This window comes from Corvus moneduloides, chromosome 3 (genome assembly GCF_009650955.1).
Source record: "Corvus moneduloides isolate bCorMon1 chromosome 3, bCorMon1.pri, whole genome shotgun sequence".
NCBI lineage: Eukaryota > Metazoa > Chordata > Aves > Passeriformes > Corvidae > Corvus > Corvus moneduloides.
This window is the reverse complement of record NC_045478.1, coordinates 6,445,679-6,471,016: the sequence shown is the minus strand read 5'-3', so window position 1 is coordinate 6,471,016 and position 25,338 is coordinate 6,445,679. Positions and strand designations below refer to the sequence as shown.

Genomic DNA, 25,338 nt, shown 5'->3' with positions numbered 1-25,338 from the left:
GGTTTCAGATACATTAATAAGCTGCTAAATGCTGCTAACTGGGAAAGGCTTTTTTTAAGCCCTGCACAAACCAACCTACTCATGTTTTTGGTGGCAACACCAGGCACATCAGATGGCTGTGGGAGTTTTGCCATGAAACAAAATCTCCTGTCGTGCTTTATTTACAACCATTTCACCAGGGTTTATGAGGAGCAGCTTGAAGGTGAGGCCACACCCTACAAAACTGAGAAAGAGCTTTTAGGTCTAATTCCATCTCTTCATGAAGTCCTCTGGTCAGTGATTTGGGGAGTGAATCAGACCCATGTAGGGAAGGAGTCCTTCGCTGGTGCCAGCTCTGACTCTTGGAGAGGCTGAAAAACAATGAGGAAAGGAGTCCTTCATTGGTGCCAGCTCTGACTTTTGGAGAGGCTGAAAAACAATGAGGGAAGGAGTCTAGGGCTTGCAGGAAAAGCAGCAGTCATGTGCTATCTTAAAAATTGGGAAAGAAACATATTTTAACAGATGTCTATGAGTTTGTATGGTTTACTTCTGTGTCTTGGTCCAATACCCAAGGTATTAATCCCCAAAGTAAGACATTTGCATATATTGATTGATATCAGACTTTAAGCACATAAATAGCAATAAAAATCCTGTGCTACATGAGAACAACAAGGCTGGTAAATGCCATGAGCTCACCGACGGATCCTTCTGATAGTTCAAAACTAGATAGTTTAAAGCCAGATAGTTTAAAACTAGATTTCATTTGCCTCGATTTCCCTGCCATGAAATTGGCATAATACCCATAACAGTCTCACAGATGTCATGACATTCATTCATATATGCAGTGCAGGAGGGAATTGATGCATGCACTGCTATATCATCCCACGGCAAAATAATCAATTTTTAATCATTGCTGTGCACAACTGCCAAGGGTAAATTGGAGCTGAGACCAGGCAGTAAAAGAGGCAAGTATTTGTATCAATTCAAAGACAAATTTCTAAATGGTATTGCTACAATACTAAAATTAGTAAAGTCAAAAACTTAAATGCCAGATTTAAGGTCCTGAAGAGCTGCACAACTTTAATTCATGCTTCTCATGCATTTGGATCTTAATGCAGTCAGCCCCATGAATACAAAGGAACACAAAATCATTCAGACTGACTCAGGCCAAAGGGTTTATCTAGCTCAGCATCCTATTTCTGATAGCAACCACTGGCAAGTGCTTTAAAAATGAGGATTTCAACAGGTCAAGCATCAAGTCATACTCTCCCAAAACACTCCCCCGGGCTCCTGCTGCTTCTTGGCTCATTGACTGTGCACCTAAATATGTTATCTCTGACTTTAATGACCCTTTCCATGCAATTTTCCTCCATGAATGTGTGCAATTTCTTATAACTTCCTGAATGGTCCATATTAGTGTAACAGGGTTTTGAACAAATTTGATACAAGTGTAGCTGCAAGCTGTGGAGCAGCAGGCAGAGCATCAATACATTTTGCAGTTTTCATTTCTCAGTAGAACTGCACAATGAAGTTTAAGGAGAATTATTTTATTCCAATCATCAGATAAGTCATTTCTTCTCTCTTTGGTTCATTTTGCTTTTAACCCCTTGTCTAGTGAGAGGAAGCCCTTAGATCCAAGGAAAGGCTTTGGGCCATGTAGAAGAGTGCTAAGCACCTTTATAACCATTTGATAGTTTGTCTGAATGAATTCCTGCATCTACAGCATTCCATCTAGGCATATTCTATAGCATATATACTGTTTATCACAGCACTGTCACTGCTGTGATAAACAGTATATATGTAACTTACACATCCTGTATTGGGAACCTGGCTAAATTTATTGGGACACGCTGGGAACATGGGAGAGGGCTGCTGTTCCCCCAGAGTGTTGCTGTGTGAGCAGCACAGTTTGTGTTTCACAGACCAGGGCAGCAGCCACATCGCTGCTTGGCAGCTGCCTGTGACTCTGGAGCAGAAGGATGTGAGGATGCTTCCCAGCCTGAGCAGGACCACTGGTGGCACAGCCTGAGCCAGAGCCCTGGAGCTGCAATGATCCGAATGCTGTCCCAGGCTTGGCATTGGCAGTGGAGCAGCCTTCCTCCACGTTCCTATGCAGTGCAGGATTGGGGCTTTTTGGGAAGGGAGAGGAAGATTTAATACCTGTTTTTCAAATTGCTGAGTCAGTCCCTGTATTACCTTCACTTCCAGCAAACAGAAGCAAAAGGCCAATGTCGCCGCCCTCTCTGCCTTCCCATCCCTTTTCTGAAGTAAACAAATGTCAGCAAACCCTGCACTAACAACTGTTAAAAATATCACCCTGTCAGCAGACAGGTTCATTCCTTTTGCTCTGAAGCTCTCTCTTCACTGCGGTAAAGGTGTGCTGTTACATCAAGATAGGCAGTCTAGGTGGAAATCTCAGTGACCAGGGGAGGAACAGAGGTGCTGTGCTCTGCACCACAGTGTCACCAGCTGGAGTAATTTCCAGATAGGAATTACTAGTGCAGGAATTTGACAGGATTTGAGTCAGTAACTATCAAGGTAGAAGTTAGCCCTGCTTTACTCAGCTAGAACTTGTCCCTGGGGTAGCAACTGAAAATGAGCTTCTTCAGCCAAGATGCAGCACTCACTCTCTTCAGTGTATTTCAAACCAAGTTAACCCCAGCACCAGCTCTATAGTCAGAGAGATAAGATGGTGCCCCATTAGATTTTGGGAATGTATGAAAAATATTCATGATCAGAGCAACTACGTCCCTTTCAACAGGAGCTAAATCCCCAGAGAGCTTTGCCCAGGTGATTTTCCATCTGCTCCAGGAAGGGGACGTTAGTAGTTAAATGAATAATTTCACTGGGGAAAGTGAAGAATGAACTTTTTCTGCTTATTGCTTGTTATGCCTGGAATCTTACAGTTCAGAAACTTCAGATTGTGCAGACAAATGTATCTTGTCACTGAAAGGTAAAAGTTTTCTCCTGTCACTACTGGGTCCCACCACTGATAACATTATACACTTGTCTCATGGGTAAAACTCCAGAAATTTGTCCCACTCCCTTCAAACACTCCTTCATTCTCTTCATTTGCTCAAACTTACAAATGCACTGATCATTTTTTGGACATATATTCTTTCACACCTTCTATTTACTCCAACTATTTAACCATTTTTCTGCTTTTCTTTAAAGAATCCATTATTGCTCCATCTTTGAAAGAAAGCAGCAAATGACCAAACATATTGTTTCTATAATGATTCAAGTATAGATTACTTTTGCTGGATGCCAGAATCTACACTTAATCAAAACATTTTCTTTTCTTGGGTCTCACTATTACCTTATTCTTTTGGATGTTACTGGATTATCAAATCCAGGTGATAAAGTGTTCTGATCAGTGTCACAAATCCATCCTATGCTTTTAGCATAAACAAGTATATAATAAATTCATTTAAGACTTAATCTAAATTCATTATCTTGTCTTCTATATGTCACTTAAACTCCCATCAATAAATAAGTTTCCATATGTGCAGTTCTTACTTACAATATTCATTATAAGGCTTAAATGAGAAACAGTGAAAAGCATTTTAATTCATTGCTAAGCACAGCAGAAAACTAAGCAGGATTCCAACTTTATGTACAATTTGCACAAATGTAATTTATATACATTAGCTCAAATGTAAATCTCCCTTAATGAGGTGTGCAGCCTGATTATTAATCACATCCATTGAAACATTCTCCATCTTCAGCTTTATTTCAATGCAGGGGGAGGTTGCTATTTGATATTTCTGTTCCTTTGAACAAGAAGAAGTGTTTCTAGGCATGAAAAGTTGTAAAATTCGACCTTAAAATGAACTTTAGCAAGTGAACCTTGAATACAAAGAGGTGTCATTACAGTTCAGTTAGAAACATGTTTGTGTCTAGACCAGCAGGTCTTTGGCTCATCTCCAGGGCTCATCCTGGGCTTCTACCCAGGGAAGCTTATGGGGAAGCTCTGGAAAGGTCCTTTCAATATAAAAGATCCAAAATTGGATAAGATTCAGAATCAGAGATGCCAAATTCTTGCCAGCATTAATTATTCTTAATTTAAATCAAGATCAAGGTCCCACTATGGTGGCCTCTGTGTAAACAGGGATAACAGTGTTTGCCTTGAGAGCCTGCAAAATGAGAGACAGAAACTGATGAAAGATCAAGGATGTGCCAAAGGGATGTGATGTGTAAGTAAATTATCTCCATGGCATTTAGCTCAGTTCCCATAGTTGCTTATGTTTGGGCTTCTGTGTGTTGTCTGGGACATTTATTTAGAGGTGGATTGGAAAGAGTAGAGTGAGGGGGCTGTCAAGGACTGTGGAACAAATTAACTCAAGAGGGAACATGAACTACCACTTTTAATCTGTGTTTCCAACAGATTGATGTTAATCTGATTTATAGGTTGGTGTTTCTTAGGATATTGGAAGGCAAGGGAGGAACTACAGCTGTGACTGCTACATCATCACACCATTTTCTTCTTGTACAGGCAGCTACAGCTGCGGCTGTGGTCGAGAATTTGGCAGGATTTCATGGGAGCAGTATTAGGCTGACACTGAGCTTTTCTGAAATGCAATTATACAGCCAGCTCCAGACAGAATCAAATGTCTGCCTCTCTCCTCACTGCTCTTCAGCCTCAATCATGGGGTTGCTGTCTGCCAGCCTCCACTGAAATGCCCATGAAGAGACCAACTCTTTTATGTTTTGGTCTCACTGGAAATGCCCAGAATTATTTAAAAGGCTTTCAGAAATGCTCATGCAAGCAGAAATAAATACAATTGCTCGGAGTACACATGAAGGCATAGTCTGTATATTTAACAGGAATGCCCCATGATGTACTGTTACTTTTTAAATGAAGTTCATATTGTAATGGGGATACACCAAAATTTGGAAGCTGGAAGTCATTGATGTGTTCAGGCCTATGGCAAAGTGGCCATAGTCTGACAGAAATATTTTTAAGGAAATCAAAATATCTATTAAATATAACTGACTTCCTTGATGATATTTGTGACAGATTTAAGTGCATTTTCTATGTTTATCAGAAGCGCTAAAATCTAGCAATAATGAAGTCTCCTGTGCAGCACTGGGGATTTCCCTGAGGTGCTTGTCACTAAAGATGATGGCTCAGCTGGCTGAGGTTTCATTGCTCTTGGTTAAACATTCTTCCTATAAAACCCAGCTTTGTAAATTAGACAATTTATTATGATATGGATCTGTTACTTAAAAGAAGAATTTTACCCTGAACACTCTTCAAGAGAGAAAGGCACAGCAGTGTATAAAACCCCTCTGTCAGCATTTCTGCATAAATCTGGTTAGAGAACAAATTGTGCATGTAGTCGCCTCACAGGAGAATGGACTTGGAAAGGATTTAATTTCTCTGTTTAAATGCTTTTAAATATCACAAAATACCATGTACCAAATGAAATAAAGAAGTATAGGTTTAGTGAAAACAAAATTTCTGCAGGAGATTGAGCAGGAGATCTTGACTGGACTTTATGTAGTAGTTGCTGCAAGCTCTGTGACATTCAGAAGATGTAAATACTATAATACCACTGGAAATTCCAATGGCTCAAGGACGCTCCTCCCTTTGGACAATGCTACTCATCAGTGCATCACTTCCACAGTTAGACCCTCTATCCCCAAAGTCTGAACCATCCCAGGCATCTTACTGGTAGGATGAGGTCTGACTTCACCTCTAGTACTAAGATTCTGGAGAAAGAGTAAACCAGTGACCACTGTGAGAGTGGTTTGGTCCCTCAGCTGCCTCATCAGACCCTCCCAGTTACCACTAAAGCAGCACAACAGTCAAGGCAAAACTAAATGAAGAAGAAATGGTCAACAACCCAACTATATGAACAATTCAATTACAATCACTTTACAAGCACCTAGAAAGATGTGAAAGTAAAACCATTTTTTTCCTACCTACATTTTAGATTAGCTTTAAAAAATGTACTCTATCTTTTCCTTCTTCTTAATCAAGCTGGGAATTACTTTACTCAGAGTTGTGGTTAGGGTCCACTTCTTAGCTGGATGCATTGTCTGAGATTTACCTTTATGGAATGGGATCTAGATTAAGGTACACATTTCCTACTGATACCTAAAGTATGATCGAGCTTCAAGTATTCTTTGCATTCTGCATTCAAATCCCTAAGGATTTACTGACTCTTTATAAAGAAGTAGTTTAATAATTTTTTCTATTGCTTCTTCCCTCCCTGAGATGCAGACAGTCCTTGGTGACTGTGATAAATTTGCTTAATCTCTGTGCTTCAGTTTTTAAATGTAAGTGGGGGTACAAATATGAGTGATACTAATATTAGTGATTTAGCACAAGAACAAATGCATTCTACACTGCAGTGTGTTGAGATGCAAAGTTTTTCCTCTGTAAAAAAAGTGATGATGTGAACCTAAACTCTCTAAAATGGCCTGTGTTTTCAAATCAATAAACCTGGGTAAGAGAGTGTAAAGAGCCAGCAACGTGCTCTAAAAGGTGTCCCTGCCCACGGAATGGGGTTGGAATTAAATAGTCTTTAAGGTCCCTTCCAATCCAAGACTTTCTATGATTCCATGATTCTGTACCTCAATACGCTCCTAACGATCATGGTCCCTGCTATTATGGGGGATTTATTAGATAAATTAGACAAGTTTTTCTAGGACATGAATTGCCTATTCCCAGGGGAAAAAAAAAAAAATAACAGTTTTTCCTCTAGACAAAATAATGTAAAGTTTATTTCCAGTAGACTCATGGCAAAGAATTATTATGTAAAAATATACTTCCTTCCCACCACTATGATTTAAAAGAAAGCTGCCTGTTCGTCCTTTGTATAAACAGCAAGTTACATGTGTGGATGTTAATGAAAACTGAATATAACACTTTCATTTCTCAGTGCAGAAATCCTGACTAAAGCTGTGCTATGGCACTTTTAAGACTTTTTTTTTGTTTGTTTGAAATATAATGTAGACACCAAGGTTATCACCACACTGACTGCAATCACCTATTGCAGCAAATAATCTTATGTCTTGATGCAAAAAAAGTGCAGAGTCATCCTGAACTTCCTTCCTAGAAAGTTTATAAAAGCTGTCAGCAGCTAGCAGCTCTCCTTCCAGCAGAGCCTCATGGCTTCAGACTGGGGTATCAGTGGGTACTATGTGGAGCTACAAACGCAGATCGAATTCCTATCCAAAGAAGCTGACTGATTGGGACAGAAGCAACAGCTAAATGCTGAATGGGCATTCTTTGGTTAAGAAAACACCGAAGACAGATTGGTTTTCATGCTTAAAATTTCCAAACTATCTCAAGACAGAGTTAGGTATGATGGTACAAAAGTAAGAGACCTTAGAAATCTGAACAGAATCTGCCTCCCAGCACTGACAGGATCACAGAATCACAGAATCACCAGGTTGGAAGTAACCTTCAAGATCACCAAGTCCAACCCATGCCCTGACACCACTTCAACTTAATCATGGCACTGAGTGCCACATCCAATCTTTTTTTAAACACATCAAGAGATGGTGACTCCACCACCTCCCCAGGCAGAGGATTCCAGAACTTTGTCACTCTTTCAGTAAAAAACTCTTTCCTATCATCCAACCTAAATTTCCCTCGGCACAGCTTAAGACCGTGTCTTCTCGTTCTGTCAGTTGTTGCCTGGGAGAAGAGACCAACCTCCACCTTCCAGGAAGTTGTAGGGAGTGATAAGGTCACCTCTGAGTCTTCTTTTCTCCAGGCTAAACACCCCCAGCTCCTTCAGCCATTCCTCATAGTACTTGTGTTCCAAGCCCTTCACCAGCCTTGTTGCCCTTCTCTGGACGTGTTCAAGCGTCTCAATGTCCTTCCTGAGCTGAGGGGCCCAGAACTGGACACGGTTCTCGAGGTGTGTCCTCACCAGTGTCGAGTACAAGGGAAGAATGACTTCCCTGGTCCTGCTGGCCACACCATTCCTGACACAGGCCAGGATGCCGTTGGTCTTCTTGGCCACCAGGGCACACTGCTGGCTCGTGTTCAGTCCAATATCCCCAGGCCCCTTTCTGCCTGCACCTGGTGCCTACATTAACATTTATTAATCTAACCTTTAGACTTGCAATGAAAACGACTTTACGGCCTTCTTAGATAGTGTGCTCCAGAGTTTAATGAAGCTTAAAGAGAGAAAGATTTTTTTTTCTCTGATATCTAATCTAAATGGTTTTTGGGGTATTTTTTGAAAATGAAACCAGTGATATCTTCTCTTTCAGAAATAGAAATGAGATAGACTTGATTTCTGCCCTTATTATACCTTTTTTATATTGAATATTGTTGAGTCCTCACTGGCATTCCAGTCTATAAGGGGGAAAAGTCCAATTCATTCAGTTTCTCTTTATGCTTTTCATATACCAATAACAGGCCATTGTTTGCTGGTTTTATTCTCCAGGGCATTCACCCTATTTTTTTCCAATTTTTTTTTTAAATGTTGTCACCCACAGCAGCAGTCTGGAACTAGGTAATTTTAAAGGTCCTTTCCAGTACAAATCTTTCTATGATTCAATTTAAAAAATCATGCCCCATTTCAAAACAGTGCCCCAGTTCTCCTTTTTGAAGATAGATACTTTGCTGCTTCTTTCCATTCTTCTTGGACCGTCCCATCTACATTTATCCCCTGAGATGACTGTTAATTGTTCAGAGATTGTCTTGGCTTAACTTTTAATTGATTTCTCCAGGTTGAAAGAATTTAACTCAATCAAGTGGTCTTTAATCTCTCATTTCACTGTTTTTATTTCTATCCCTATTCTCTTCCAGTTTATTTTAAATATCTGCTAATAATTAATCTTTTGTTTTTAAATTTGAGGCAGAAAATGCATTATTTATTTCCATCTTCTCTGCAGCCTCCCTTACTTGCTCTCCTACACTCACAAACAACGGGATAAAAATTTCTTGTCTCCTTTCCTTTAAAGCAGTCATAGGCCATTGCCTGTCCAGCAAATAAAAAATTGCTGTACTTCGTTCATGTCATGTTAGTACCAGAGAAACTTGGCAGTTTTGACCCAGAGCCAAAGACCCTCTGAACCTTCCTAGAACTGGTCAGTGAACTTAACTCCACTGTCAATGTTGTTGTGGCATTAGGAATGAAGCTGAAGGAACAGAATTTTATAGAGTGACTGTGTTGTCTGAATCCCGAGAACTGTCAGAAAACGTTCATGAAAAATAGATATGTATCCTTGTTGGGAGAAGTGAATAGACCTGCTTATCTGGGGAGAGCAACACAGGCTGACTGGAAAACTTGGTATCAGAGTAATGACATGGGGAAACCGATCAGGCAAAGATTTCCTCTTACGTCAGCAAGGGAATTACCGCATTATATTCCCCAATACCCCTGTTTGTGTGATAGAACTGAAGTTACTTGTAAAAGGAGAATAAGGGGAAATTTGACATTGGTATAATAACAATCATGAGAAAATCAGTGCCAATTTTGATACTCAAAAAAGCTAAAATATCAATAATTTTTCCCTTAAGACACTATTTGTTTTATTTGCAAAAAAAGCCTAGAGCTTAATTACAGGGTTTTAACTTTGAATGTTATCATGAATTTGGGCACACACATTAGTGCATACTCTTGGGTAGTTCTCCACACGTGTTTGGCAATAAAGCCCCTCTCTGCAAATCATTGTGTACCTACCCCAAGGTTAAATGCACTCAGGTAGTCATCACTGAGAATGTGATATGCTAACACTTATAAATTAATAGCAATTGAAAAATGGCAAAGGTGCAACTGTGAACATGAACTTGCAGGAGGATAGAGAAGTGAGATTTTGGAATAAGTCCATATTACTGTTAATTGTTGATAGAGCTGGTAGAACATTGCTTTACTCTTTCCAGTGCTGGAGCATGCCCAGAGAAGGGAACGGAGCTGGGGAAGGGTCTGGAGCACAAGTCTGATGAGGAGTAGCTGAGGGAGGTGAGGGGACTCAGCCTGGAGAAAAGGAGGCTCAGGGGGAACTTTTTCACTCTCTACAACTCCCTGACAGGAGGGTGCAGCCAGGTGGGGGTTGGTCTCTTTCCCCAGGTGACAAGCAATAGGACCAGAGGAAATGGCCTCAAGTTGCTCCAGGGCAGGTTTAGGTTGAGTATTAGAAAAATTTTCTTCACGGAAAGGGTTGTCAGTCATTGTAACAGGCTGCCCAGGGAAGTGGTGGAATCACTGCCCCTGAAGGAATTTAAAGGCTGTGCAGATGTGGCACTGAGGGATATGGTTTAGTGGTGGGCTTGGCAGTGCTAGGTTAATGGTTGGGCTCAATGATCTTAAAGGTCACTTCCAACCTAAATGGTGCTGTGATTCCTGTACCATTAAACTAAGCCATGCCAGGACATATGCACTCAAAGTGGTGACCAGCCAGCCTGGGCCACACCCAGCAAGACACTTAAACACTTCCTATAAACATGTAAAAATTGCGTTCTAGTCACTTGGTTCTGCAGATTTGCTCAGATGAAGGAGCCAATCCTTTCTGCTTGATAGCCCAAAAATGACAGTGTGCAAGACAGCTGTGCCTTGAGAATCTGAACAACTCACCCTAAACTTACCAGGGAATTCGAGGTCCCTCCTGAACTGAGATGCTGGTTCATAAGAAAGCAGCATTTCCACACAGGCCTTTTGCTAACTGCAAGACTTCTGTAATACTGTGTGTTTATCTTGCACTGGGGACACAGATCTGCAGTAAAGCAGGTAACATTCACAGAACCTGACAGTTTATGCTGTAATATTCCCTGTCTAGAACAGCTGTCAGGAGTCTGCTTTGGGCAACATAAGCAGCTGTATGAATCCAAACAATTTAAATCTAAGGACAAGCTCAACAGACCTTTCATTGCACACACTTTATTATTTGCAAATCTCCTGTTGTCATATTTCTGGGTTTGATACAAGAAAATTTGCTTCGTGCCTGCTTTGGTTCATGCAATTCTTTTACTACAGAGGGTGAAGGCCCACAGACAGAGGCAGAAGCATCTGCAATCTACTTCTTTTTCTGCTCAGTAGTGTGTCTCCTTACATTGGCCAGAATTTTCTCAGGGCTAGATCCAATGTGCAGAGAATTTTGCACTTCCTGATCCAAATTAAAATTTGTGCTTTTAATTGTTTTAATTATTATTTGAAAGCCAAATTTAATTGTAATTTGAAAACCAAACCATTTTGGATGGATTTTTTTTGAATCTTAGCTTTTTTATTTTCCCCCAAGTTGAAATTCTCTAATGGTAAAAAAAAAAAGAAAATAATGTGCACGTGTGTATATATTCTTTTCAACATACACATATGTGAATATGTACACATTATACATAACTTTTGTTTGTTAATATTTTCCAGTAAGATTAGCTTCCGTTTTACCATTCTGTCATAAAGTTTAATAGCTGTAGACTTCCTAGAGTGTGATTGTGACAAATAAAATGAAAATGAGTCTGTATTACATTTTAGTTTGTTAAAAAATCATATCCCTAAAATACTTAGGAATGGAATACAAAGCCAGAACCTGTCTTGGAACACTGACCACATCTGACTTTTTTGAGTGTCCTCTCACATGAGCTAAGGAAATTCCTTGTCACCAGGAGGAGCTCTGGATAGTAAAGAGAGAGACACAGACAACCAGAGAAAATAAACCCATACATTTTCTAGACAATTAATGTGGAACAATGGCTTAGCCAGTATTCTTCTCTCCATCACTTCCACCAACATGTCAATTTTCATACAGTGTGCAAAGTTATGTACTATCACTGAGAAGTTCCAATTTCACTCAGTAGGCAGAGAATAATGACACAAATTATTCTGGTTATTTGTACTTACAGCATAATTTTTCCTTTGTCCTGTATGAAGAGCCAAGTAGTCCCATTCTTGGTCACACCCATTCATTTCTCAAATAATCTTTATAAAATATACTCTTTGGAAGAAAATACTCTTTGTATTTTTAACTGTTTCAAGTTGAAGCCCTTAAACCTTGAAAGATGTAGTAGGATGACACAAGGAATTTCTAGAATGAACCCCAGACCTGAACCAAACTTCATGTTCTCCTTTATTTGCAGTCCATTTGGGAACTAATTCAATGTCCATTAAAATCAATTAGTGTCTTCATTTTTTTTTTGAGCATGGAGAGTCTCAGAATATCAGGCCTGTTAATTTAGGCACCTGCAGATGAATCTGGTATTTAGCTTTAGATAGACACTTCACAATTTTCCATTTGCTTAACTGGTGACAAAAACATAACAAATTTCAGCAGACAAAATTTTTTTACTGCTGGAGGATGAAACACTTGGGGGATGATTGGACCCCCCCTTGATATATGCAGACATATAAACTTCATTTTCTCATTTTAGGTCATGGAACCAAAGGAGTGTTTGAACTCCTTTCAGGATGGCGTCGGACCAGAGAGAATCTGCCTTTCAAGGACAGAGTAGCAGATGCCTACTCAGACGTCATGGTCTCCTACACGATGACAAGCTCCTTGTATTTCATAGCCTTCGGCATGGGTGCAAGCCCCTTCACCAACATCGAAGCTGTAAAAGTCTTCTGCCAGAACATGTGTGTCTCCATCCTCTTGAACTACTTCTACATCTTCTCTTTCTTTGGCTCCTGCCTGGTTTTTGCTGGCCAGCTGGAGCAGAACCGGTACCACAGCATCTTCTGCTGTAAAATCCCCTCGGCAGAATACCTGGACCGGAAACCTGTGTGGTTCCAGACCATGATGAACGATGGCCATCAGCACACTTCTCACCATGAGACCAACCCATACCAGCACCACTTTATCCAGCATTTCCTCCGAGAGCACTACAATGAGTGGATTACCAATATCTACGTCAAGCCATTTGTGGTGATACTGTATCTCATCTATGCCTCTTTCTCCTTTATGGGGTGCTTACAGATTAATGATGGAGCCAACATCATCAACCTTCTTGCCAGTGAGTCCCCAAGCGTTTCCTATGCCCTCATACAGCAAAAGTATTTCAGCAACTACAGCCCTGTGATAGGCTTCTACATCTACGAACCTCTGGAGTACTGGAATGGTACTGTGCAAGAAGACCTCAAAACACTCAGCCAGGGGTTCAACACCATGTCCTGGATTGAACAGTATTACCAATACCTTCGAGTGGGTAACATCAGTGCAACCAACAAAAGTGAGTTTATCAGCATCCTCCAGAGTTCTTTTCTAAAAAAGCCAGAGTTCCAGCACTTCAAAAATGACATAATTTTCTCCAAAGCTGGAGATGAGAACAACATAATTGCTTCTCGTTTGTACCTTGTGGCGAGGACTAGTGAAAACACACAGAGGGAAGCGGTGGAATTGCTGGAGAAACTGAGGCCACTCTCTCTTATACAGAGCATCAAGTTCATTGTGTTCAACCCTACTTTTGTTTTCATGGACCACTATGGTTTATCAGTAACTATGCCTGTCCTGATTTCTGGTTTTGGCATCCTGCTGGTGTTAATACTGACCTTCTTCCTGGTTATCCACCCTCTGGGAAATTTCTGGTTAATTCTCAGTGTCACCTCAATAGAGCTGGGTGTCCTTGGCTTGATGACCTTATGGAATGTAGACATGGATTGCATTTCTATACTGTGCCTTATCTACACTTTGAATTTTGCCATAGATCACTGTGCACCCCTGCTTTATACATTTGTATTAGCTACTGAGCACACCCGAACTCAGTGCATAAAGAACTCCCTCCAAGAGCATGGGACAGCCATTTTGCAGAACGTTTCTTCCTTTCTTATTGGGTTGGTCCCCCTTCTCTTTGTGCCTTCAAACTTGACCTTTACACTGTTCAAATGCTTGCTGCTTGCCGGCAGTTGCACACTTCTGCACTGTTTTGTTATTTTGCCAGTCTTTCTAACCTTTTTCCCACCTTCCAAAAAGCACCACAAGAAAAAGAAAAGGGCCAAAAGGAAGGAACGAGAAGAGATCGAATGCATAGAGATTCAGGAGAATCCTGATCATGTTACAGCAGTCTGAAAGGCTTAGAAAAATATAATAGTATATCCTCTTTTTAAAAAAGTGTTGCACAGAGATGCAGGGAAAATAGAGCAAAGATCTCAGCTGCTTGTGCTGGCCAGGTCTGACAAGGCAAAGGAAGATCAAGAAGGGGTATTCATGACACCTCAAGGTGCAAACTTTTTTTAACAAAAATAATGAAAGCGAAATAATCTCAAATGTTTCCTTTGAATCCTCATTCTCCACCAGGGAAGAGTCTGTTGGCCATTAAGTATTCCTGAGTCTCAAACTGTAGCTCTAATGGGAATTGCTTAATATGTCATACGTAGGACTGAAGCAAAGGTGGAAAAAAGAGTCACCATTAAGTAAACATTAGGGGAAAAGGCAGATTTGTTCGAAAAAATTGTCCATGGAAGAGAAAGAAACAATATTTCAAATCAGAAAATGTTACAAGACTAAGAGAGATTGAAAATGCCATGGTAATTTTTTATTTTCTTGAGGAAGTTAGTTAAGAAGAAACCTATGCACTTGGGAAGTAAATGTTTAAAATTATCTAAGCCAAAGTACTTCCCAAATCCAGTATACCTTGTATACCTGTAACACCACAATTAGAGCATTGTTGCAAATATGGGTGGCAAAGCTAAGGGATAGAGGTACTGTTTATATAGGAGAAGAAATTATCATAGCCATTTGGAAATTTAACACTTAGTTCCTTTAAATGTGACATATCACTGTTACCCCAAGAGGTCACAGCTGGTAGTTAATACCATACATATATTTTGGTATTTCTGAATTGTGAATTTCCCCTTGAGTGAGCAGATCTCACAAAACTAGCCCAGGCCATCGCCACTGCAGCACTGTTTGCAGTTCCTGCAGTGTAACACTTCTGAATCCTAATTTATCGGTGTTGACATTAAATACTGAATATTAATCAAGCAGGCGCTTTAAATGTAATGATGGATTGCATTTCACAGGCACAACGTGACCGTGTAGCAGCTGAGTCAGCTCTGGAGCACCTGCGCAGTATTATCATTACATATTTGGTCCAAGGGACGAAGGGATATGTTTGCTGGTCCCTGCAATATGCTGCAGGAAGTGGGATTTTCCCCTTCTTTAGCAAAATGTTATTCAAAAACTTGCCACACACAAAAAAAACCCCACCTTGTAAAGCTTTGCATGGGGCTGGATCAACACCTAGTTGTAAGAAGACAGATTGGTCCCCTGTGGGAAGGGGAGGAGAGGGTGAAATGTCTTTTTTATTGTTATTATTATTCCTAAATATTTGAGTGTTGATCATCTGCAACATAAAGCTTTGTTATGGCAGTTGAAATTTCACAGGAGAGTGCAGTAAATCCACAGTTACTATGTGGCACTAGAAACTGTACTGTAAAGAACTATGAATGACTTTCTCTGCTTTGTAAACTACTCAGCTCAGTAGCCCAAGGGAAGGGATGAAAACAGATCTAGCCATTTCAGTTTGCTCTTGGCCCAGTTCTGCACTGGAGCTTGCCATGTCAATCTCTCCTTTCAGTATTTTAAAAGGGCTTGCTTTCTACTCTCTGGAATATGGTATAGCATCCTCCATGAGCAATGTCTTCCTGAACCTATAGTATCCATGGGGACACTATGTAAAGATATCACTATATGGAGCGTCTATGTCTACTTTGTATGTCTTACTTGTGGGTACATTTAAAAGATAATCTGGAAGCTGTTTGCCTTCCAAAATGTGTATACATGTCTATTTGTGGCTGATAACTCAGTCTCAAACCTTCAGAGTTTGCTGACAAGGGTGTGTACATATGTTTTACTAAAAAGCTCTCTGCAAGATGTTAATTCTTTGCTACGTGACATGTCTCACATCTTCCATGTTTCATGGTTATGGAGAGCCAGAAAAATTCACCTGCAGTACAAAAAAAAAAGCCATTTGAATGCCAGTTCTAATGTTCATGAGCTGCTTCTGTTTCCAAGGAATGCAATTTCACCTCTTCTCTATACTTTCTGTACTTTGCCATTTATCATTTGCCAAAAATGACCTCTGTGTTTTAGGAGTGGTCAAAACTCTGGATTGTTCGAGGAAACTTTTGAGTGCAACATGTCTTAGAGAGAGAGAAACTTTCTAGACAGGCAAAGCTTCCAAAGTTTGAATTTGAAGCCTAAACTCCAGGGGTAGCTAGATCAAGGTTGCTGGTTTGACCCAAAATATTCGAGGGCCAGACACAGGACTGATAGTTCAGTAAATAGTTCTGTAAGGTTTAGGAGCAGGGGATGTTTTAATGTTGGGTTATGGCTCAGATGTGTCTCTAACTGGGAAGGCTTTACTGACCTTGATTTGCATCTTGATGGCATTGTGCAATATCCATCCTATTTTGAACACTCCATTGTGAATGTCAAGCTTCCCATGCCTCTTTTTAGATTTCCTCCACTGCCCACACAAAACCTGGGTTGTTGCAGCACTGTGACCCTTGGCTATCACTTCTGGGGGTGTCACCTGGGAAATTCCTGGTCTTCTCTTGTACTGCCCATATGTATCCCGGGGATGTCTGTCATGCATTGTATTGAGGGAAACAGCACTTTCCAAAGCCATCAAAGCCAGGATTCATCTCATCTAACTTCAGATATTAGCAATGGAGATATTTATATCTGAACTTCCTTTATGGCCATAAGAGAGTGACAGACACTTCTGATCCATTTTATAGTTGTATATTAGGAGTAAATTAATGAGGTTTTTTAAAATGCAGATTTCTGTCCATTGGTGATCAAGGAAGCTCAGCGCAATCAGTCCAAACACAGACAGCAGCAATGCAGATTCATCCAGACCTGGGGAGATTAACCCCACTTAAAATGACAAAATATCAAGAGAAAGAGAAAAGATTATAACCATGCCTTCCAAGCTTCAATTTTAGAGATAAATCCCAGGAATAATTCAGCTCAAATTATATATTTTGGTTATGAAGCTTTATGCAAAACAGATTGTTTAAAAATCTGGAATTCCCTTAGCAGAAGATAGTGAGCCAAGACATCAGAAGATGTCAATATTAAAGCTGGGCTCACACAAATGAACTAGAGTTTGATGAGGAGTCAAACCAACCCCTCTCAGTGTCACACGTGTGCAATAGCACTTGTATAATAGGTACCAAATACATTGATCAGACACTGGGACCAGAAGGTTTTTATTTCTATGTTGATACAGGAGTAAAGCAGAAAACAAACCAGATCTTCCATGGATGTCATTTTGTTATTTTTGTCAACCAGTTTCCACATCCACCAAAAAAGACCAGTGCAGCTGTTACTTCTGCAGATACATCAGTCTCTGTGGAGCAAGGAAAATTGGAATAATTTTGGGATGGAGAATCCACATTTTTTTAATTCTTCCACTTGATTTTGCTTATTTTTCTTTCAATTATTTTCAGTACATTATACCTTATTCTACAGCACCTTTTCAGTTCAACTGGAGCTGCATAAGCACCTGTGAAGAAAGCAACATAGCTCATGCCAAGCAATTTGACACTGATACATGCAGCATACTGGATCTTCATTACACACCTTTTTCCTCAGTTACCATAAATCCCCTGCAATATTGTGCATATTCCTTTAATGTCTGATTTTATATATGGTCTAGATAATCTTCCAAGAACCCTGTGTGTATCTCCTGCTTGGTTTGGTTTCATTCCCTCAAAGTATATTGCTTTGAATTCATTGTTCAGATAACTCTGTTGAAGTCAACAGAATTATTGCCATGATATATTTGACTTTGCATGTCTTCTGTCTGGTAAGAAGTGAAACCATGACAAATGAGCCTCTTACATTGTTGGTGTGCTTGTTGAACAATATATCTATCTATACTCTATAGCCATAGTTGCATGCTGCACTCGGGCGGCTGCAGTGAAGGTCTATTTCTTTACACCTTGCTTTGTGGGCTATTTTAACCTTAATCTATTCCTCTGTCTTTCCTTTTTTTACTACAGTTAAGTCTTCTCCTCTGTAGTCCATACTTGATGTAGGTTTAAATTGGATTTTAGGAAAATATTGTTTACTGTGAGGGTAGTGAGGGCCTGGCACAGGTTGCCCAGAGAAGTTGTGGCTGCCCCATCCCTGGTTGTGCCCCAGGTTGGGTTGGACAGGGCTTGGAGCAGCACACAGTGTGCTGCCCATTGCAGGTGGTTGGAACTAGATGGTCTTTAAGGTCCCTTCCAACTCAAACCATTCAATGTTTCACAAATTTATTTCCTAACAAAGCAGTGCACTTTTTAAGGTCAAGGTAGATCCAGATGCATGGTACCTTGTGTGCATAATTTAAAGAGATGATCTTCAGGGTTATCATTCTCAACTTTTTACTTCAAACAATTTCTATTTAGAATGTAACCTGCCACGTGTTAATGTATATTTGAAGTTCCTTGAACAACTTTAGTTTTGAAATTCTCTCTGATGGGAAGGAAAAGAACCAGGGGGAAAGGAAGAATATGCAGTCAAGTGGTTGTGTAATCAGCGTTCTTTTTTACCCCCAAAGGCTTTCACTGCTCTACTCTTAATTAAGTCACACTGAGTAGTAACTCTAGCATAATTAAGATTTATTTCAAAGTAGTTATTCCATATTTCACTATGACAAGAGCCTGGCTTATTGTCTTTATGCAAGTACCATGCTAAGTCTCTGATTAATTTTTCAGTAATTATAAACTTTAATAAGTTATTTTTCATTGCAACACTAGGTTTTTGAGTACTTCAAGCTCCCATTTGATCTCCTAGGAAACACTGTAAGGAAGCAAAGTTAGGCAGTCAGTGAGCAAAAGATGTGTAGTGTTGCTGGGGAAAAGGGATTCTCCGCAAAGAGGCAGCTTCTCCTCCAACAAGGCTTTAAATGCTGATGATCAGGATATCTGAGAAAATTAAGGTGAAGTGGAAACCAAGTGAAACATTGTTTGGAGAGTATTGTAACCAAATTATTATAGACAGATAAGACTTTTATTCTTCTTTCATAATGTCTCACACAGGCAAAAGGAATTTGAACAGGAAAGCAAACTTGATATGGAAAGCAGCTCATCCATCACCTAAAATTATTCTTTTCACTGTAGTCTTGCATGAACCATGCCACAGACTGAGTTAGTACAGGTTGTTCCACCTCAGTATGGGCCTCTCCATGGCCTGTTTTCCATGGACAGGGAGGGAGGGATTCCATGTTTGTTTTCACAAACCCTTGAGGAGAAGATTCTGAACTGTGTCCTTACCTGACAGAGCTGTGTGGGTGAGAGCTGAAATATGCAAGCACAGGTATTTCGTGCCCCACTTGTTCTCTCTCTGCCTTCTCATGAGCAGCAATACCATGAACCCCTGGTACCAACCCCACGCTGAGCGCTGGAATTCATCATTTCCCCAGGAGTAACTTGGAATTTGTGATCACAGCAGCTCACAGGCTAACACAAGCTGATACAACTCCAACCAAGATTTTAGGGGCTTTTTTAAGGTGTTCTTTGAGAGATTCCCACTTCTCACTACAGAGCCCTACACATCACCTCACCTGCCCAACAATGGAGAGGTGGAAATTCTTCTTCTGGTATGGCAGTCAGGTAAAAGAAAATCTTCTGTAAGCCTTTCTTTTTCATCCTAGAGGCTTTTCCCAAATGCAATCTTTTTTTTTACTCAGTCACTTCTCCATCTCTTTCTACCTCCTTCATGGTTGAAAAGCAAAGGATCCAATGTGAAACTTGGATGCTCATCCTACCCCTAGCGATGCAAAATATCATTAACCACAAATTTGAGATGGGTTATGGATGTTCAGATCAAGCACAAGGAGCTGGCTTTCTTGCCCACACAGGCAATCAAAACCCTGCTGAAAACAAGTAAATGTGAAGCAGTTCATCTTTCCTAGCTCTCTTTGTTTCCCGCTTTGACATACCAGTGTGTCCACAACATTATTCTCATTTTCTTCCTGCTTCCTCATTAAAGCAGAGTTTCTCCTCCCCACTCTCTAAGGCTATCTTCCTTTTGCAGCTTAACTTATTTTGTACTTTATTCTTCTCTGTGTGCTCTCAACCTCTTCAAAATTTCCCTATTTATTTTTGAAAATTCTGGGAGCATAACTGTTGAAATAAATGGAAGATGCTTCAATGCTTCAAAGTACAGCCTGTGGTACAGACCTAACTAATTTATAACAGAGCCCAAACAGCTAAATACTTTCTTCAGACAGAAAAGTGTCAGAAAAAAAATTAAGTCTATATTTCCATTTTTATGAGGTTTTTATCTCATAAACTTCTACTTCTTGTGATTCCTTTACTCTAGGCATTTATTTTTCAGCACACTTTTATCATAGAAATGCCTAGTTTTTCTCTGCTTTTCTGTCTCAGCAAAAAAAAAAAAAAAAAAAAAAAAGGATATTTCCTCATGCCCTCAAAAAGAAATTATTACCCCCAATTGGAACAATTTTTTGTCAAATTTCTGTCCAGAGCACATTTTCCAGGCTAGTTGTACAAACCTCTGGAAACAAGTATTCTAGTGGAAATGCTGATACAGCCGTAACTACAGAAAAATGATTGGTACCTCAACAGTGTCCTGCTTAATTTCAACCCCTCTGCACCAGCCTGCTGGATTTCCAGGCAGTATTCCTAACATGGATTGATAATTGTCTCCTTCACCATGTAGGCAATATCAGCATGTCAGTGTCTACCCTGCTTACATAGCAAAATCATGAAGAGATTAGCCCAGCTTTTGCTGGAGCGAGGAAATATCCCAGGCTAAGGCAATGTGGCAGCCCTCTGCTCTAAGACTGATTCTCAGCTCCCCATCTATGTGTTGGATACTGCCTGAGTTCCTCTGTAAAGGACAAGAAGTATCACTTTTCTTTCCATAAGCAGTCTGAGAAAAGGACATGAACTATTTTAGATTTAGTCATGGATAGATATTTTTTACTTGGGAATTTGAATAGAGATGTCAATCAAATAGAGTAAAAGTCTCTATGAATAGAGAAATCTTAGTCCACAACATCTTGCAATTCTGACTTGATGCTTCTCTGATCTTATTTTCTTTCCTCAATAAGGACTGAACTTTTTTCACACTTATCACATTGAAGATAATCCCTGACCTACAAAAACACCCTGTCTGCCAGAAGCAGACATTCTCTTGGAGGAAATCCCATTGGTTTCAGTTCCATGTCAAGGGAGATTTTGCAGGATTTTGCCAAGCAGTGGTGTTAGTATGTACCTCCCCAGGCATAAGCCCTCATTCCCAACATGCAGACCCAAATACTAAATATGTAGGATTAGTGGGATGTGTGATTTTGCCTCTACTGAAAAAGAAGAGGTCATTGCAAAATTCAGTTCTGAATTCACCATGAGGTGGAAAAGCAAAGAGTGTCCAAGGAGTCAGCTTTGCAGTTATTGTACCTGTGTGAGAATTTCAAAGAGGGCTCATCCATCTCTGAAAGCTTAAACAGGGACAGTATCATGCCCTGAACAAGAAGTCGTTCTCTACTCACTACCTCAGAGAGCCACACGGCTCCTGAACAGCATCATGGAGCCTGACCTAAGTCCTGGACATGATAAAGTTGAAGCACAGAACTTAGAGTGCACGTTCTTGAGACCAGGAGATTCCAGGTTTTGCAATGACACAGGTACTGGAATTTTATCTTCACAGCTATTAAGCACCTAGAGAAGTCCCTGGCACAGCTTTGCTCTGGAAAACGAGCTCTCTCCCCAGCAATCCCTGGGCACAGTCTGGCTGCTGCCATGTGCCAGGGACAATTCCCACCAGACAATTTATTTACACTTACCCAATTTTTAGACTACAGGACTGTTTTATAGTATGGACAGTGACAGACCACATCAGCCTCCTTCAGGGCTGCAGAGCAACCGTGACATTGCTTGATTTATTCTCAAAGTTATAACTTTAGACAGCAATGCAGCCTATGCTCATAGCGGTCTTTTACTTCTGAAGATCTTCATCTGGCAAAGTACTCAAGTAAATGATTTAGTTAATCAAATTCTAGAGTCTCATGGACTAGGACATCTTTAAATTTAAGCATATGTTTAAATACTGAGCTAAATAAGGATGCACTTATGTCTGTGCTTCAAGTTAAATAGGAGCTTTGCAGAAAAACAGGCCTTAAAAGAAAAGACCTTTTTTCCCATAACATAGTAAATTCTACAATTATAGTAGCAATTTCACAATATGTAGAAAAACCGTGCCAAGCACATATATTTTTCAGGGTTTCTATTTCCCTGATGTAAGACATCTCAGGGACATTTTAGTGATTTGTTACAGTCATACAACACTCAGGCAAGAACAAAGCCTTGCTGAGCACTTTTTCGGGAAAAAAAATAGCAAGATATTTGACTCAGAATGAGAATACAGTATTTTATGATGTTAAAGCTCATTTCTTGAATAAAAAATTTAAACTTTTTATTTAATGTAATTAATTGTTTCTTTCAAGTGACACACTAGAGAAGTGCTGGATATGCCTCTATTTTGAATGACAGGAATTGCTCAGTGAAGTTAAATTCAGCTTTGCAAATAAAAAAAGATAACACCTCCCACCAAAAAAAAAAAAAAGCAGGCTTTGTGCCCAGTGTAAAATTTGTCACGACATTATCTGTTGCTTTTTAATTAAATATGAATGGTGACATAAATAGGACAGAAGTGGAGAATCACATGTCCTGGGGCTGCATCTGGTAAGGAACAGTTATGTACACCAGGAAAAGAAATCAAGTCTCCACATGTGCAAAAAACAAATGCAACTGCCAAGTCATAAACATGGTGAATAATGCCATTGGCTTCAGTGGAGCCATCAGGATGCATATAAAGACATGAACATAAATCTTTTCCAGTCTGAGGACTGGGATAAACTGATATTCTGATCTGAAAAGGAAAGAGAACTTCTTAAGGTAGACATTTCCTCAAAGCCCTTAGAAAGATTCAGTGTAACTAATCTCTGTTTCTTCCAAGAACAATGTTTTTTGAAAAATTTTGCCTGAAAACATAAACTCAGTAGGTACACAGGCTCTATAAGCATTTAAGAGTCTAATGACAAACAGTGTCCTTTCATGAAGTAATTCTTCCCCTGGGATGTCTGTAGCAAATACTTTATGGGAGCACCATAAAGTGACCAGATGGAAAGGGACATGTAAAAATCAGATATTAAAGATGTCCCTTCCCAGGCTGCAGTCAAAGGAGAGAAACATGCACTGCAATTCCTTGAGCTGAGGTGGATACTTTAGGATGAGGGCCCTCGCACAAGGCTGGCAGCAGCTGCCGGAGCTGGGGAATAGTTTGGGATAACCAGTCCATAATCCTGAGGGTACGTGCATAAAATCAGACTCATCCCTCTGAGGCATCTCTGTTCATTGTAACTGCAATGAAAACGCTGAGAAGTAGCTTTGGGGTGATGGGCAGTAACCAGTTTGACCGTTCTATTTGTTTGGTGGGAATTAGGGTGGGCCATTGGGGCTCCAGGAGGGCAGCTCAGTGACTGGAGCAGCACAAACAAGGCAGCTGTGAGCAGCCAAGAGTCACTAAAACAAGGCCTGAATTAAGCAGGTTCTGTAAAGAAGATACAGGTCATTTTTTCCCATTGTTTATTTCCACTTGCCCTTTTATTTTAATGCATTCTTGTTTTGTTTTTTGGGTTTTTTTAAGCCCATAATGGTCAGCTTTCCTACCTCCCTTTAAGCTGCAGAATTTGGTTAACCTTTTTTTTTCTTTTTTGGTACGAATTTAGATTAGATGTTTAATTACTGAGATTTCTCAGGTGTAGGTAACTTTACTATGCTATGGATAAACAGCATAAGTCAATATTGATTTTCCTCCCTTGTAAAGCTCCCTTGTTGCTGAAAACTGTTAACATTTTTCAACATTCTACCATGGCCATATTTGTATAACAGCCTTTTACTGAGCTTGAAATTCTGTACCAAATACTTATGTCTTTTAAAGACTGAAATCTTCAATAAAATATGTTACTCGTAAATATTAGAATTTCCCCTTTCTTCAATAGGAAAATATTCAGTATTAATCCATATTACAGGACCATTTTGTCAGGTGCCTGTTGCCTTACATTTAGATTTAGAGGAAATGAACAGGTTTCTCTTAAAAGCAAATGTGGAGCTAAGACCTTGGGCAGCAGCAGGAACTGGCACCTCTGTCCTCGCAAGATGTACAGGGCATTTCAGGACTTGGGAAGAGTGGGTCAGAGCCAGGGAACTGGCAACCCTGAGCTGGCATATGGTCCCTCACTGATTATCTGCAGATAGGCAATTTACAGGTGCCCTGAAGCTGTGTGAAATGCAACCAAATGTTTCAATTTCCCAGACGGAGCTGGCGACATAATGGTCTCCCCAGAACATAATCAGGTTCCATTCCTCTCCAAACACTCCTGCCAACAGATCCTTTCTCACTGAGATCTCTCTTGCTTTCTCGTTCAGCCTTCTCCCAGCTCCTCACTACCCCAGCAGCTCTCAGCTCCTCTTCCCACAGTGGCAGAGTTGGAATTTCAAGCCCTTCCAGTGCAAAGGCATGGGGATATCCTTCCCAGGATTTCTTGACCATCTCTGGGAAGACCAAGTGGATCTGCCCACATTGCACCCAGAGCTGTGCCGTGGCTTGGAGGTCTGCCCCTGCTTCTGTGCTACCTCTTCTCTTGCTCTTGAAAGTGCAGGTGCATGAGCATGCCCTGGAGTTAACAGAGAGCTTCTAAAGACACATAATTCCCACATTCCCTTACATTTCCTCTACCCAGTGCAAATGGAAATCTTTGGGTTTTGCCTTCAAGTCTCTGTATCCTGAAGTCCTGGTCTGTGGTACCCCATCAAGAGGGAACGTACTGGGCTAAGATTATGTGTCTGGCTTCCTTTCAAATGGAAACAGGCAGAAAACAGAACACAGCAAGTTTCACCTGAGTGTGAGGAAGAACCTATTTACTGTGAGGGTGACTGAGCACTGAAACAGATTGTCCAGAGAGACGTTTTGGAATCTCTTTCTCTGGAGATATTCCAAAGTCATCTGAACATGATCCTGAGTAATATGCTCTAAGGGACCCTGATTGAGGGAGGTTGGACTAGATGTCCTCCAGTTGTCCTTTCCAACCTGAACCATTTTTGTTTCATTTAACTATGTGTGCATAAAGCACAAAATCTTTATTCTTCTTCTAACAGATTTATCTCAAGAGGAAAAAGAATTTTCCTCTATTACATCATAGCTATTAGCACAGGTTTACCTGGGAGAAGGTGTTGTCACCTGTCAAGGTGAATGAAGCAGAGAGCCAGTGATGCTTCAGAAGTGTTCAAGGCCAGGTTGGATGGGACTTGAAGCAACCTGGTCCAGTGGAAGTTGTCCCTGCCCATGGCAGGGGGGTTGGAACTAGGTGATTTTTAAGGTCTCTCCCACCCAAACCATTCCATGATTCTATGATTCTATTTCTCCTGTCCTGAGCTAGGT

At 40.3% G+C, this 25,338-nt stretch overlaps 1 protein-coding gene across 2 annotated transcripts in view; it reads left to right on the top strand.

Moving 5' to 3' along the window:
• The window catches only part of PTCHD4 (patched domain containing 4), a 92,322-nt gene extending 67,546 nt beyond the window's left edge, over window positions 1-24,776 (top strand). For both annotated transcript variants that reach the window (XM_032104345.1, XM_032104344.1), the window contains exon 3: window positions 12,311-24,776. In XM_032104345.1, the coding sequence (XP_031960236.1) occupies window positions 12,311-13,944 (1,634 nt within the window). In that variant the 3' untranslated portion in view covers window positions 13,945-24,776. The remainder of the gene's footprint in view (window positions 1-12,310) is intronic.
• Window positions 24,777-25,338: the final 562 nt, after the last annotated feature.